Source organism: Larimichthys crocea, chromosome XVIII, assembly GCF_000972845.2.
Source record: "Larimichthys crocea isolate SSNF chromosome XVIII, L_crocea_2.0, whole genome shotgun sequence".
NCBI lineage: Eukaryota > Metazoa > Chordata > Actinopteri > Sciaenidae > Larimichthys > Larimichthys crocea.
Genome location: NC_040028.1, coordinates 16,728,141 through 16,743,258, shown reverse-complemented (window position 1 = coordinate 16,743,258; position 15,118 = coordinate 16,728,141). Strand labels below are relative to the sequence as shown.

The 15,118-nt window shown below is 38.7% G+C and overlaps 1 protein-coding gene across 1 annotated transcript; it reads right to left on the bottom strand.

The window, feature by feature from the left end:
• Nucleotides 1-1,896: 1,896 nt before the first annotated feature.
• Nucleotides 1,897-13,915, bottom strand: morc3a (MORC family CW-type zinc finger 3a). The gene is made up of 20 exons (XM_019263172.2): nucleotides 13,692-13,915; nucleotides 13,016-13,156; nucleotides 11,885-11,957; nucleotides 10,442-10,574; nucleotides 10,071-10,297; nucleotides 9,703-9,856; nucleotides 9,453-9,597; nucleotides 8,923-9,051; nucleotides 8,666-8,785; nucleotides 8,348-8,445; nucleotides 8,159-8,263; nucleotides 7,937-8,065; nucleotides 6,852-6,929; nucleotides 6,686-6,728; nucleotides 6,475-6,585; nucleotides 6,199-6,298; nucleotides 6,041-6,113; nucleotides 4,920-5,958; nucleotides 2,590-2,801; nucleotides 1,897-2,486 (listed from the first exon to the last, which is right to left on the bottom strand). Exons 2-20 carry the CDS (start codon nucleotides 13,052-13,054, stop codon nucleotides 2,315-2,317), a joined length of 3,180 nt encoding a protein of 1,059 aa, XP_019118717.2. The 5' UTR covers nucleotides 13,055-13,156; nucleotides 13,692-13,915; the 3' UTR covers nucleotides 1,897-2,314.
• Between the last annotated feature and the right edge of the window lie 1,203 nt (nucleotides 13,916-15,118).

Sequence of the window (15,118 nt, the reverse complement as noted above, 5' to 3'; positions counted from 1 at the left end):
AAGGACGTGATGACAAACCAGGGTTAAAAAAAAATGAGAAAAACAAAAAAAGCAAAAAATAAATAAATAAATAAGTAAATAATAATAATAATAATAATAATAATAATAATAATAAATAAAAAAAAATAAAAATAATAATATAATGATTATTATAATAATAAATAAAAATGGACAAAAAACAAACTTAATCAAAAACAAATAAAACTATAAATAAATAAAATAATAAATAAATAATAATAATAAATAAATAAAATAGACAAAAAACAAACATATAAATAATAAATAAATAAATAATATCAAAACAATAATGACAAATAAATAAATAAAATTATAAAATAAAAACAAATATATTAAATAATAATAATAATAATAATAATAATAATAATAATAATAAATAAATAAATAATAAAAACAAAATAAAAAACAAACAAACAAAAAACATATTAACACTATTTAGAACGTGAACATCACATTCTGTCGTGGGATGAATAAATAGCACTTTTTTACAGAACAAGGTCACAAGAGGGCTTCACAAGAGCACACACACACAAAAAAACAATAAAACATGTGTAATAACAGAGCATGAAGACAGCAGGTGAGGCCTGTTTAAACTACAAAATGTACCTGATGCTTGAGGTTGCCCAGCAACCAGGTTCAGGTGCAGTCCACCAATCAGAGTAGACTGTGGGCGACTGCTGAAAGATAGCGGAGAAGCCTTGAAAGTTTAACCTGTAAACTAGTGGCCATCATTTCCAAACCACAGGTCGCATCAAACAACCGAAATGACCGTCGGCATCCTCGTCTCTCTGAGAATGTCCATACCGAATTTCAGTGGCTAAAGTTAAAATATGTGACCTGTGGAGATTGGTAAAGAACAGGCGTGCCTGGGGAAATTTCTCCTCTCAATTTACATGGGAGTAGATGGGGCTGATGATGGGGCTGTAATTAAGGTTCAGGAGACTTATTACCACAGTGACCCAAGATGACTTTCACACTCACTTGTAAGTTACAGTATTTACAGTACAGTTACTTCATTTACATTTTAAAGCATTGCTGTCTCAGTTGCCAAATGATTGAACACGCTTAGCTGAGTTCAAAGCGATCAACAGATCTTAAGTCAGCATAAAAGTTCTTCGGAACTAGGCAAGACTGGTTTCCAGTATTGTACATCTAATTACTGGCATGAAGACACTCATTCCTCTCAGGAACTGTGTCTCCTAATGAGAGGAAGAACCATATGCAGATTCAGTCGTCAGCCCATTAAACATGCACAAGAAAGCACAGCCAGTTCAAGGACGAACCAGGGAGGTTCTTTTCACCCTTTTCTTTTTATTAAAGATATATTTCTTTTTTAAGTTTATTGGATAGAGACAGCTGAGGAGTGACAGGCATGTGGGCAGAGAGAGAGATGGGGAATGACATGCAGCAAAGTGCCGCAGGTCGGATTCGAACCCTGGGCCGCTACAGCAAGGACTGAGGGTTTGTACATGGGGCAGATGCTCTACCAGCTGAGCTAATCGACACCCCCCTTTCCCCTCCAATCTCTCAGACCTCAACAATACAGCCATTGCACGCAGAGCTCTCAGTAAAGCACACAACACCCCCTCAACTCATCATTCATACTGCTACCATCGCAACGCAGATACAGAACCCTGACCTGCAAACCTGCTCGCTGTGGCCGGAGCTTTGTACCCTTTGCTATAGCAGCCCTAAACAAAGCACCCTGGTAACTGCTACGCACAGGACAGGGAGGGTTATATGTATATGTATATATTTATTGTGTATAGGACAATAAAGTATATCTTTTCACACTTTTCAAATAAGTTTCAGTTTGTATAACTCAAAGTATTTATGATGTTTTTTCCATCAGACAGATTCACACCAACACACACATGGTAATTTTCCTTAAAACATTTATTTACAGGACAAAAGTCAGGAAGTATAAAACTATATTTGACAGAATAGATACAAAATAAGCTTTGATGGAAACAGTCGGCTGTCAGTGTGAAAGAGGAACAGAATCAAATGCAGAGTTACTACGACACAATTGTTTTGCTGTTTGTTTGGTTAAAAGATTAATACTTCAATGATTTTAAAGTAAAGTTAACGGCCTAAAACATTCATTTATATTCGCTGTGATTGTATTGTTGACATTTTTTCTCAGTAACCATGAAGAAACAGTGCAGACAGTGTATTACATTTGTTATATATCAGTATAAAATCTGTACACAGTTTTAAATAAATATGAATTAAGGTCCCACATTCATAGAAATCTCAAATCATTATTTATCAGTTGATGCTACACAGGAAATATTTATTTATTTCTTGCTCTGTTCTTCACTACAGTAGCAATCGTCTCCTCATCCAGAAGCACTTGTTCTAGGATCTCATCAATTACATTACACTCGAAATTCACTTGGTCCAGGTCCAGAGCAGGCACGTGGTAGACGAGAAGGCGCCCGATGTTGTGCCGGAGCTCAACCAAACTAACGGGAAGAGACAGACAGAGGAAAAATCTGATTTACATTGTTGCTCTGTTGGGTTTCTGATAGTGATAGTTCATACAACGTGAAAGGGAAGTGATCTAACCTGGATCTATCTGAGATTGAGTCTGTGCCAGACGCAGATGTCCCTCCAACCTCCTCTGGATCCGTTTGTGCAGATGAGTCAGTGATTTTCTGTTGTCTTGTGCTCTCCTCTTGTGCTTTTTCTCTCTGCTGCTGCTGCAGCTGCTGCAGGCTCAACCGGAGCTCTTCACACTGGGATGCCAGGTTCGCCCTTTCCTCCTCCAGACTGTCCAACTGGTGGTGACAATGAAACAAAAGTCTACATATAGGTCTATATATAGAGAGAGGAAATGACAATATATACTACTACAACTCTTACATAACCCTTTTGTAAAGTTACTTTCTTTTACATTCAGTGCACAGACAGATTCATGCCTGGATTTGTAGGGTGTAAATGTCTCATATAACAGTTTGATTTATCGTGAGTGTGAGGTTGTAGAGAGGAAACAGACTCGGTGGTACGTTCAACAACAATCTCAGCTCTAAAGTTTACTTACTGAAGAAAATGCAGGAAATGGACCTTTGAGTTCAGATTATTATGTCACACATAATAATCAGAGGAGGTTTAGGAAAGAGATGACACACCGCAGAGTCATCCCAAGTATTTTATTTAAATTATTATAACAGTTTTGTATTTACTAAATGCAAAAACTGCTTATTTAACAACATCATTGACCTTTGTAGGAGTATTGAAATGGTTTAGGTTGTTATGTTGACATTTAAGGCGTGTTGATTGAACGACAACATCAACTCAAGCATTGAGTAACATGAGAAAACATTCCACCTTAATATTTCCTGGTAACCTTTGAGCCGGACAGTTCATTCAGTTATCTTTAAGCCAGTCTAAAGTTAGTTACGTTAACTAGTAAAGATGAAAAAGGCAGCAAGAGACTCTTTTCTTTTCGTTTCCTTATTTGTGACACATTTACAAAGACAGCTTGTTAAACCTGGTCAGCCTGTGCTGCAGGAAATTAAAGCTTAAAATCATACGTGTGCATACTGCTTCATGCCACACCAATCACAACCTCTTACATCTATGGCATCACCTAACCTACTTATCTAAATGCCTGGCTGACTCCTGTGTAATATTCTGTATTCATAAAGTCAGCCTAACATTTGATCTCGTGGTCAGTTAGTGTTGACTAATCTATGTAAACAGTGGCTGTAACCTTTGAAACGAGCCACAACCTAACTGTGCATGTGCCATGGAAGTCTCCAGATGAAAGTTCAGTCAGACATATTGTTGTGCTACAAACTTTCTCAAACCATTTGTGACCTCAGAAAATACTTGTCTCTTACTGACATTAAAATCCAGCAGTGTAGGCCAACCCTGATCCATGACAGACAGTCAGGTTTATTCCTAAGCAGAGGATTATTTATTGTTGACTGTTGTTGAATCCTGAACAAAACCGGTTCAACAACCAGAGCTCGCTGGGTGTTAAAGGGATTCCCCTGAGTCTAATTCCTAATATTTCAGTTTGCCATTCATCTCACCTCCGCCTAATATCTCACATAGGGCTGGGTATCGGTACTTGATACTTTTTTAGGTATCGACCGAAACAACCCGGTACCAAGTAGTATCGAAACTGCGCCTGTCAGACAATACCTGCATTCGGTTCTTTTTGTACCCAGATCAAGAAAAAAAATTACTGTTTCTATGGTTTTGCTCGCAGCCAATCACCACAAGTGTTCTTTGATTCAATGCGCCATGTGATTGGTCCACCAATAGTTTGGTATGGTGGTAAAGCCTTGTAGAGTTGGCTGGTTATCATGACGAGATGCCGGTGACATCTACGCAACCGATTGCTTTCTTTTCACATGATTAATATCAAATCGGATGAAGTACTCAGTTGGTATCGGTATCATTTTAAGGGTACTGGTATTGAAAATTTTTAAATGATACGCAGCCCTAATCTCACATCAGATTTGAACTAATCATGGATGTATGTGCGCACTGAACGTGTCTGCAAAACTCACTTTAAATTACATTCCAGTGATCCTCAGCTAACATTTCAGAGATTCCTCCAAGTACCACCACAGGAAGGCCACATCTACTGTCATACACTGAACCTGCAGCTGGAAAAAGTCCCTCACTAATGCACAAATTCCTCCTGTTTGAGTAACATCCTCTAAACACTACAGTGCTCAGCTGTTTGGGGAAATAATTAAGCTTTTTTTTTGAAACAATGAAAGTACACATTTGTTACACGTTCTTCAGTAAGAACAATTTGGTTTGAGGAGGAATGCCGACATCAAGCCGGAGAAGAGGAAAAGTATTGTCGTCTTTGGTCTTTTTATAGGACTTGTTGACAGCAAGAATAATGATAGTATTATTACAGCTGGAACACTGACCTTCAAACGCAGTTCATCCCTCTCATTGTTCCTTTGATCCAGTTCCCGGAGCAGACAGTCAACTTGCAGTGCAATCTCATCAAGGTCCTCACGTCGGGCATCACTTGGTTTGGTCTCAGCGTTCGCCAGTAAAGCCTCTTTGTCCTTAATCAATTCATCTATTTTCTGTTTGGCCTTCTCAAACAGACTTTTGTAGTCCTTCTCTTCCTCCGTTTCCTCCGTCTGGCTGGCCTGGTGTGAACACTCCTTCTTCACGTTGATCTCCTGCAGTCTGCTATGCGCATCTCGCAGCTGACTTGTAAGTTTCTGGACCTGCTCTTTAATGGTGTCTCTTTCCTGAGCTATAGCCTGCATCAGCTCTACCAGCTGGTCTTGCTGTTCCTGTACCTCCATCATACTCGCCTGGTGAGGAGAGTCTCTCGTGATATCTGCACAGAAAGGTCCAGCATTGTCTCCGCTATCCAGGTGTGCGGTTCCTTCATTGGCACTGTGAGCAACTCCGTCGCTCTCTTGCTTAACATCTCCTTGCTCAACACAGTTCACACCTGAACTCTGCTCTTCAACACTCTCCTCCCTTTCAGTTTGACTTGGGTCCTCCTCTTCTTTCTTCACAATGAGTACTTCTGTCTGGGTGCTGGTCGCCTCTGTGGTGGGTTCTGGAGAGCGACTAGTTCCCCCAGTTGCCGACGCTGCAGACCTCGTGTCTGACGAAACATCCGGAGCACCGTCATCGCTGCACTCCATCAGCATGCCGTCGTCAGTTCTCTCTTCTTCTTTCTTCACTTTATTCAGATCAAAGGCTGGCTTTTGTGGTTTGGGGGTACTGACAGTCTCCAAGATGACAATATCATCATCATCATCATCATCATCATCATCATCATCATCATCACCATCATCATCATCAACAACAGGCACTAATGGGGAGCTCACTGGGCTCACATCCACTGATGTGGGTGTATATTTGGATCCCAAGTGGAAACCGTTCACCTTAGGTCTTTTGGGCGTACTTTGTGGAGTATCAGGCTGCGTTCTTTTCCCCCTGCGGTGCAAACAGGTCAGAGTTCTTCTTAAGCAAAGTAAAGTTGGTACATTTAAGCTCACGAACGGCACAAAAATCATACCTGATGGGACTCTGTGACAGCGAGCATACGTTAGAGATAACTGGAAGACCACTGCTGCTGGATGGGCTGCAAGCTAGAGAGAAACAGAATCAGTCGTTTTTTTTTCATCCTTTCAAACTTCAAACTCTCTTTTCACACACACAAAGAAATTTTCATACCAGCTTGTAAAATGGTGGGGGATTCCCTCACGGCGACTCCATTTGGTGTGCTAAACCTGCTCCTTGGAGTGGTGGGGGTGGAAGGGGAAGGGGGTGCAGGCTGTCGAGAGGAACAACAAAAGGAAAACAGCGATTTGTTTTTGTTTTATTTGTAATGATTAATATTAATAAACCATATCCATCTTCTGCATGCATTTATTAAAATGTTAACACACAATTATTATATTTCGTGTCGATTTCAGTCATCACTCCGTTGATGTCAGACGGAAAACATACTTTTTGACGCAGTTGCCGTTTCAGGTTTTCATGCTTCCGTTTCAGAGCCTCGTTTTGCCTGGCGAGTTTAGCCACGCGCTCCTCCTCAAGTCGCTTTCGCTCCTCCTCAGCCTAGATTTTAAAAAAAACAACAAAAAAACAAAATAAAAGTGCTATTTATGATGAGTTACACAATCAGAAATTGATACAATCCGAAAACAGGGGTGCGTACCTTTTGTCTTTTCATCTCTTGATTCTTTCTGTCTTCCCTCTCTCTGTAAAAAAATAAATCAAAGCAGGTCACTTCATTTAAAATTCTCAGTTGAGTGCTCACTCCGGGAAGTCCTCTCTGCATACAGCAATGTGCAGTCCTTGTTCAGTACTGAAATGGGACTCACTGTACTTTAAAGGTCTTGCGGTATGAAGGTCGCATCTCATCATCGGAGTCCACGGGCTCCTGCTCTATTTGACAGGTCCTAGATGAGGAGAATTAGGTAGAGTCTGACATGAGCAAACATGGATGACTCTCAGTGCTTCCAGCTATCTACACATATGCCTAAAGTTGAGAGATCATTCCTGTATGAGTCCAGTATTTATGTTAAATTATGTTTTGCCCTATAATTATGGTTCAGACGGCCATCTTGTAGTGACAAAGGTGTCAAGATACAACAGTAAAATCAGGTACAGTGTAAGAGTATGTACAGCTTTAGAGCAATGAGGAGGTGACACTGGGACAGAACCAAAGCATTAAGCTCACACAGAATATATGGATCAATGGTGAGGAAGTTTCTACACACATGGAAGAAACAATAGTTGGTTGCCGTAATGCCAGAGATGTATAAAGTACTGGAGTAAAGGAGTGGAGTAGAAGTACAAGTGCTATTTCAAAAAAACGACTTGAGTAGAAGTTGAAGTGTTCTTTAAATACCATACTTAAGTGAAAGTACTAAAGTATAAAAAAAATGTTTTGTACTTAAGTATTGCAAGTAGAAGTATGTAAAAAATTGCTACTCAAGTACAGAAAGTAAAAGTACAAGTACAAGTACTGTTGTTTATATTATTTCAAATATACGAGGTTGATGTGTGAGACTGGGACTGTTATGTTGGTTTTTTGGCGTGGTTACAGCCGACAGTAATCGAGTCCTGTAACCAAACCGTTCAGCAATAAATGCAGTTTGTTCAATATCGCCTCGTCATTCATCACGTGTCCGGCTGGACGCTACAATAGTAACGAGTAACGATTCAGCACATGAAACATGTATCGGAGTAAAAGTATCAAATTCATCAAAAATATGTAGTGCAGTAAAAGTAGAAGTTGGGGAAAAAAATAATACTCCAAAAAAGTACAGATACTGCATTTTAGTACTTAAATACAGAACTTAAGTAGTTCCACTTCGTTACTATACATCTCTGCGTAATGCATCTTATCACTGTCACTGTCAGAGTTACAGTACAAAGTACATAGGAATGTGGTGTTGGTTACCTGAACTGAGGATCAGGGTTCAAACGGCAGAACCATTTATCTGGCAGCTTGCTGCAGTCAATCCCATCAGGGAGTTTGCGCCATTTCAAACACTCATCACACTGCACCCAGTTTTGATCTGGTCGCTTCCTGAGGACACAGAGTCAAATATCAGAACATGAAGACAACATGGAAAGAAAGATAAATCTGTAGAATACACGCCAGTCTGCTAAATGTACTAACATGGCGTCTTCCACTGGTAAGCTGTCTGGATTCTCTCTGCTTCGCTTGTGCCGTATTTCCTGCCAGTAATCCTCCAGTTTGGTCCCTAAACTGTTCATCGTTCTCCTGCAACCAAGAACACGAAGAACTCAAACTCCCAAACTCTCCACCAACGTGATCAAAAACTGAATGTTGCATCGGTGCCGTTACCTGTACTTATCTGTCTCGTTAAAGCTCTGTTTGTTGTGAGTAGGATCCAGAAAGTTACACTCTATGACCCCAATGACCCCAACACCTTTTCTGTCGGCCTGTAGAGGACAAAGATTCAGAAGAACACAGGCTGGTAACATTTAGAAACGCTTGTAGATATGTGTACTAAATAAAGGACAATTAACAATATTGATTTTATATCGAAATTAGCTTTCTTTTTTTGCGGTTTCAAAAGCAGGAACAGGACAAATAGACTGAATATTGACTGATTGATTTGTGGTATCGTCACACAAACACGCTCAAAGAACAGAAACTCACCCTAAGCTGGCAGCCGACGCGTTCGTAGGCTTTGATGAGCCGGTTCTTGTGATACATCATGACGCCATACTGGTCTTTGCTTTTGGTGTTATAACCAAAAGTGATACGAATGGGTTTGTTCTGAAAAACCATTTAAGGAAACTCGAGAGCAAAGAGAGAAACTCTTTCCAAGCACAAACCCAAATTAAACACATTGCATCGACACATATTTGAAACTAAATAAAATAATAAGAAGAATTCGTCAAATGAAAGGATACCAGGAAATTGGGCTTGTAGCTGTCCTTTTGGACGAAGGCCAGACTCTTTGTGATGAGCTGAGATTTCACCTTGACGCCACGTATGATGATCTGCATCCGAGGCTTCAGGTAGAGAATACTGCAGTACGCCTGTGCCCCATAAACACAAGACAAGTTTCACTTTACTCATGCATATGCAGAGTGATATCAAGACTCAGCATCAGAAGCAGTCTTACTACATCGACTGCATCGCCCCGATTGAAAAATACAGGATCCACGAGTGTGGATTAAGTTTTCCATTTCAAAAACTTGACTGCTGCTCAAGATACGTCTCCTACTTTTCCAATGAAAAGCCCGTCCTCGTCCATAAAACGATCGGCCTTGGTGATGTCACAAAACCACGACTCAAGGTGAGCACAGCAGATGAATGTAAAAAACAGTCCTCTAGTATCAAACTCTGTATATACTGTACAATACCAATAAGTAAAACACAAGTCCAGTTGCCCCAGATTTAATCCGATCTCGTCTACATGTACATTTCTGCTCCTTACCCGCAGCGAGTAAACACTCTCAGGGATGTACGACGTGACCCTCGCTTGTTGAGGTTTGTCATTCAACGTCTCGTAGAGATAAGATGGAATTTGGATATCGTAACGGTCCTTTTCGAAATCAAACTCCGACGTTCCAGTAGATGTGCTATTTTAAAAACAAAATAAAAACAATCAAATCTTTTTTTTTTTGTTCAGGTAAGAAATAAAACATACATCTTTGTACATGTACGCATGGACGGAGAGGACAGACCGGCGGAGGTTCCAGATGATGATCCGTGTTCCAGTTTTCCCCGTGTTGGAGGAACTGATGGCGTCGATCTCGAGGAGCAGTTCTTCCTGCGTCTTGAAAGGGGAATGGTGCAAGATGTCCTGCAGGCTGGTTTTGTGCTTCTCTCTTACACTGAGTAAAGATGAAGCTAAGGACAACTCGCAATGAAAAATTTAAACAAATAGAAGATTACAAGCTGAGTATACTTCACGTTTCTCCCCAAACAGATGATATTTTGATGATGCCCATGAATTAAGAAGATATACATAAGATACACATACATAAGATATACATTTCATTTATTCTGCTTACATGATGCAAAACACAGTGACTTTATAGGTAAAGGATATACTTGTTTGTCTCTCCCTGTTCAAAGCAGACAATCGGTACACTTATTTGCTGAGCGTTAATCTCTTGCAGGTAGGTCTGAGAGAGCATCCCGACACAGAAGATGCTCTTTGACTTTGAGAAGACGATGGCGTCTTTGCCAAGACGCATTGATCCCGACTTGAAACCGTTTCCATAGATACCAATTGGCTGCACACCATTTACAGCGGGCTTGTCGCTGTACCCAAAGCTTGAGGGGAGAAAGAAAATGCATATATTTTTTAGTTAGTAAATGAATCGTGGTGTTTTTCTTTAAGATTTCAGGCAGGGCTCATCAATAAATTACACATTCTCAACAGCATATTCATGTTTCTGCGAGCAGCAGCTTCTATACCTGAGCATCTTATGCATTGTGTCATGGTCCAGTCCATATCCATTATCCATAAAGCTGAGACATTCTTTCCCGTTGACCACAGTCTTATCAATCCAGAACTGTTTGGCGCTGACATCTGGATCGTAGGCATTATCTGCCAAAAAAAACAAAAAAAAGCTTACGTTTTAAAGGGAAATGTTGCACAGGGTTACACAAAAAACATGCATATAAAGGTAACTGTGTGTGTACTCGGAAACAGATTTTTTAGATTTGAATAATTTAAATTTAATGGAAATCTATGGAGCCAGGAAAGAGGCTTTAGATTGTGGCACTGAAAACAAAAACTGAACTGAAAAATGAAACACACACTTATAATCTTATTTCATTTTGATGTTTTTAGGGCTGAATCTTTTCTATTTTTTACTGCTTTCCAATGTTTCTTTTTTTCATTTCGAGCTTTGGAAGTCCAATTGTATTTCTAATGCCGACATCTAAAGTGAATGTCCCGGCTCCACAGACGTCTGTGCTGGTGACAGAAAAAATGATCTCAAATGCTCTTAAACATACACAATAATAAACTGCATATGCAATATTATAGGGTCATCATTGTCATACAATAATTATGCAAATCAACCTGTATAAAACCTAAATAAAAAGCAATGATTTGTCTTTGTACAGTACAACAGTACAAAGACAATATATTTAACATTCAAACTGATTAACTTAAATGGACTTAAAACATAAATATGCACGCAACATGTTCCAGTTATCCAATGAGTAACAGGTGATAGTATTATGATTGGGTATGAAAGGGGCATCATCGAAAGGCTCAGTCGTTCACAAGCTTTGTGAAAAAGCTACAGGGCAATTTCTCATTGTAAAATAGCAAACTGTAACGTAATGATGTTTTTTTGTAGCTAATGCTTCGTGGAAGAGATGAGTCCTGCATGTGAGGTTCAATGCACTTTAGTTAGAGTTTGAATCCATGCTGACACGTGATAAGAATGAACAAATAACATACTTCATTACTCCGTCTTCTATAGGGAGCTTATAACATGTCATGAGCAAACTACGTTGGGATACGTCTCTCCTTGGAACTTAAGACCGTTCTACATTAGGTTCACTTATCCAGACATGGGGCGCCTTCATCTTGACAAATGTCCTGCAGGTCTTAGATTGCTGTTACAAGCACAAAGTTCAAATTCCAGAAATATGAAACCGAAAGAAAGAACTGAAGTCGTATTGAGCAAGAACGAGTGTTCAGTTCTCCCCGGTTCTGTTTTTCTTAAAAAGGTGTGGTCAGGCAGTGGCAAACATGTCACCATCCCAACTTTTAGGAGCGTGTTTATCAGTTTATGTCTTTTCTTTGTACTTTATTTATCTAATATAGGTCAATAAAATGTTTGTGAAATAGAAACTTAAGACAGTTTCACTCAAAACTACAATTAAATGACGATGACTCACCGATGAGCTCGGCTATGGCGCTGAAGGGCCCGGTGTGGCTGGTGGAATTTGTATGAAGAAACTTGGGAGAAAGCTGCAAAGTGAAGCAAATGAAGGATGCAAACGTTACATTTGATTGTCAAAGTGGACTTATTTCCATGGCACAAACCTATTCAAATTCAATCACGATGTCTACGGTCTGAATTAAAGTGTTTGTACATCAATACTGATTGAACTCACTCCTCCCTAGCGTGAAGAACAAAAGGCAACTTATTAATTACACTCTGAAGTCTACTGAGGAAGTTTTTGACCGTCCCAGGCGTCGTCATTGAGGACTGCATCAAGTCGGTAGTGGACCGCTTTAGGATGTGGATTTTGTAACATTTTAAGTTGTTCATTTTCAATAAATCAACATTCAAGATCACCTTCCTCTCTTTTTTTTTTTTACAAGAGGATTGTGTTAGGTTAATGGACACGTGTCAAAAATAAGATTTGGTCTAGGCAAGTTGGGCCTTTGCTAAAGGGCCACTACACCAGTGTTAAGTCTAGATATAAAAGGCTCACTCTAAGGTAACAAAAACAATTATGTTTAGGTGATTAGACACTAATTAAAAACATAATTATGAATATTATATTCAATTTCTGCCATATTTTGTAAATACTGCTGGTTTTTCTATAACAGCTTGTGTGCAATAATGTAATAATTAATGCATTATCCACAATTTATTCTCTAGTTTTGCTTTTATTTTCTTAAAGGACCCGTGTGTAGGATTTAGTGGCACACAGTGTTTAGTTTGTCCATCCTGCAGCGTCCTGCAGGCATAAAAGGCTTATTCTCATTAATATTATATTCAATTTCTGATATATTCTGTAAATGGGCCCCCGTGAATCTTGCACACTGGACCTTTAATGCAAACTTTAAAAACACTTCATGTGCACGCTGTTGTCTTGATGATTTCCAGGCAGTCACAGACGTCACACCCTCCTGAACTGGCTGAGGCAGTAAACACCGCACAGCTCTGCACAGTCTGCATGCATGAACACGGTGAGCGCTTGATGTGTTCACCCTCACAGCCCGCATTATTATGAATTTACCCATCAGCTGACGTCACAGTATAACAGTCCCCACGGACGGTCTGAAGAAAAACTCACCGTGCTCAGCGGGACCCCGCGGGATGTTTGCGCCGCCATCTTCACCACTGGCGGTAGTTGTTGTTGAGTCCGAGGTGAGGTCAGCTGCTGCTTCTCTCTGCTGTTTAGTTTTACAGCTTATCCGTGCCCTACCGCCACCTTCTGTTTCGGATGACATAAAAATAAACTAAACTAAACTAAACTAAAATAAAATAAAATAAAATAAAATTAAATTAAATAAAGTAAAACAAAACAAAATAAAACAAAAAATAAAACGAAATAAAATAAACTAAACTAAATAAAACAAAAAACAAATTAAAATTAAAACAAACAAATGAAATTACAACAAAAATAAAATAAAACAAAAGAAAATTAAATTAAAACAAATTAAATTAAACAAACAAATTAATTAAAACAAAATAAAATAAAACAAAATTAAAATTAAAACAAAATAAAATAAAACCAAAAAAATAAATTAAACTAATAAAACAAAACAAATTAAATTAAACAAAACTAATAAAATAAAACAAAATTAAAAATAATAAATAATAATAAATAAAGTCCCTACAACACACACACACTAATATGAAATGTCCGTAAAAATATTTATTTATTTAACACATACTGTATAATAAACACACACACACACACACACACACATATATATAGACCTCATGTTAAAAGCTTATATCCTTACAGCAGAAATGTGTGCAGCCTGGTCGTTCCCGCTACTTTCCCATTCAAAACAAATGCACAGGGTTGGAGTGCTCTCTCGAGTTGTTGTGCATATGCACATGACACTAAGACGTTGCCATAATAAAGAAAACAAAAAGTCTCTTTCAGAGAGTTTTTCTGTAGTTTCCTAGAGTCCTTCTCTGGTCCTACACTCCTCCTCCCTCCTTGTTCGCCTGTTTGTCTCTCATCATTCTCCATGTGTAAAGTTTATGTAACAGCTTCAGTTTCGATTCGTTCACGTCTGATAATCGAAACTGAAACTGTTATATGAAAATATAAAGTTTCAAACTTCCTTTGAATATTCATTGTACTTACTCAAAACAATGATGTTATAGTAATATGTTCTTCATATTATATATATCGTTGTCTTACTGTTATGTAACGTAATGATTTTCAAAATAAAAGCAGCTACAGCCGCTAAAGTCATTTACATTACAAGCAAAACATTTTTCAGTGTTTGCTGTGGTAATAATTACTCCCCCACACACACTGAAAGACACTTTATTTAAAACCAAGAAGAATTACCCAAATTTAACAAAAAAGGACAAATAAAAATGAATTAGTGAAACTACACATGAGCAATTTTATAAGAACCTTTTCTCCTGAGGCTGTCAGCCATAGGAAAACAGGTTTTATTGGAATTTACTGAAATCTATACATGATTTCAATGAATGACTGAATGATTTGAATCTCCCCACTTAGTAGTAAAAGTAATAGTAGTATTGCTTCAGGGTTTATATTGTGTGATAACTCAATAATTCAAATAATTCAATAATTTATTTTCATGCAACTGCACTATTCATTTATTTGTATTTGCATTTTAAATAGCTAAATGGTTGAAGGGGATGATGGTTGTGGTGCAGGAGGAGTGTTTGCAGCACAGGGTATCCCATGACCTTCCTGCACTTGAAAGAAAATATAAAGAACTGCATTGTAACTTATACTGCAGGGGAGTTCATGAGTGTATTCTCTGTTTGTCTGTTTTGTGTGTTGGTAGTTTTTTTCGACTCACACTATGTGCAAGGGTTTCTAAAACTGGACATCCATCAGTTTCTGCTTCATCTGTCCATTTTTACATGATTTTCAGAGTTTTATTACTCTTTGTCATCCTGACTTCCTCTTCTGCAGCCACGCTCTCCGCCTCCTCCTGAGGGATTTCATACTGTTGCATCACTTGTAGTTTGAAAACAACTTACTCACGGAACAGACATGTTTAGGCTTGTGGCGTTCAGTGAAATATGTCCAAAACATGCTCTGATGATCATGTGTGGTGAAATGCGGATGACGTGCGTGAAAAACAATGATGTATCTGTTGGTAAATGGTGCACAGGTGCAAATATATACAACCACACCTACCACAGCGAGGCATCATGCAAAGCAGGATGAGAT

Excerpts from the sequence above, each read along its gene's own strand:
- morc3a (XM_019263172.2), bottom strand. The coding sequence starts at position 13,054 with ATGGCGGCGCAAACATCCCGCGGGGTCCCGCTGAGCACG. Across the intron at positions 10,575-11,884 it reads CGCCATAGCCGAGCTCATCG|ATAATGCCTACGATCCAGAT; the intron begins GTGAGTCATCGT and ends TTTTTTTGGCAG. Across the intron at positions 8,786-8,922 it reads GCTACAAGCCCAATTTCCTG|AACAAACCCATTCGTATCAC; the intron begins GTATCCTTTCAT and ends ATGGTTTTTCAG.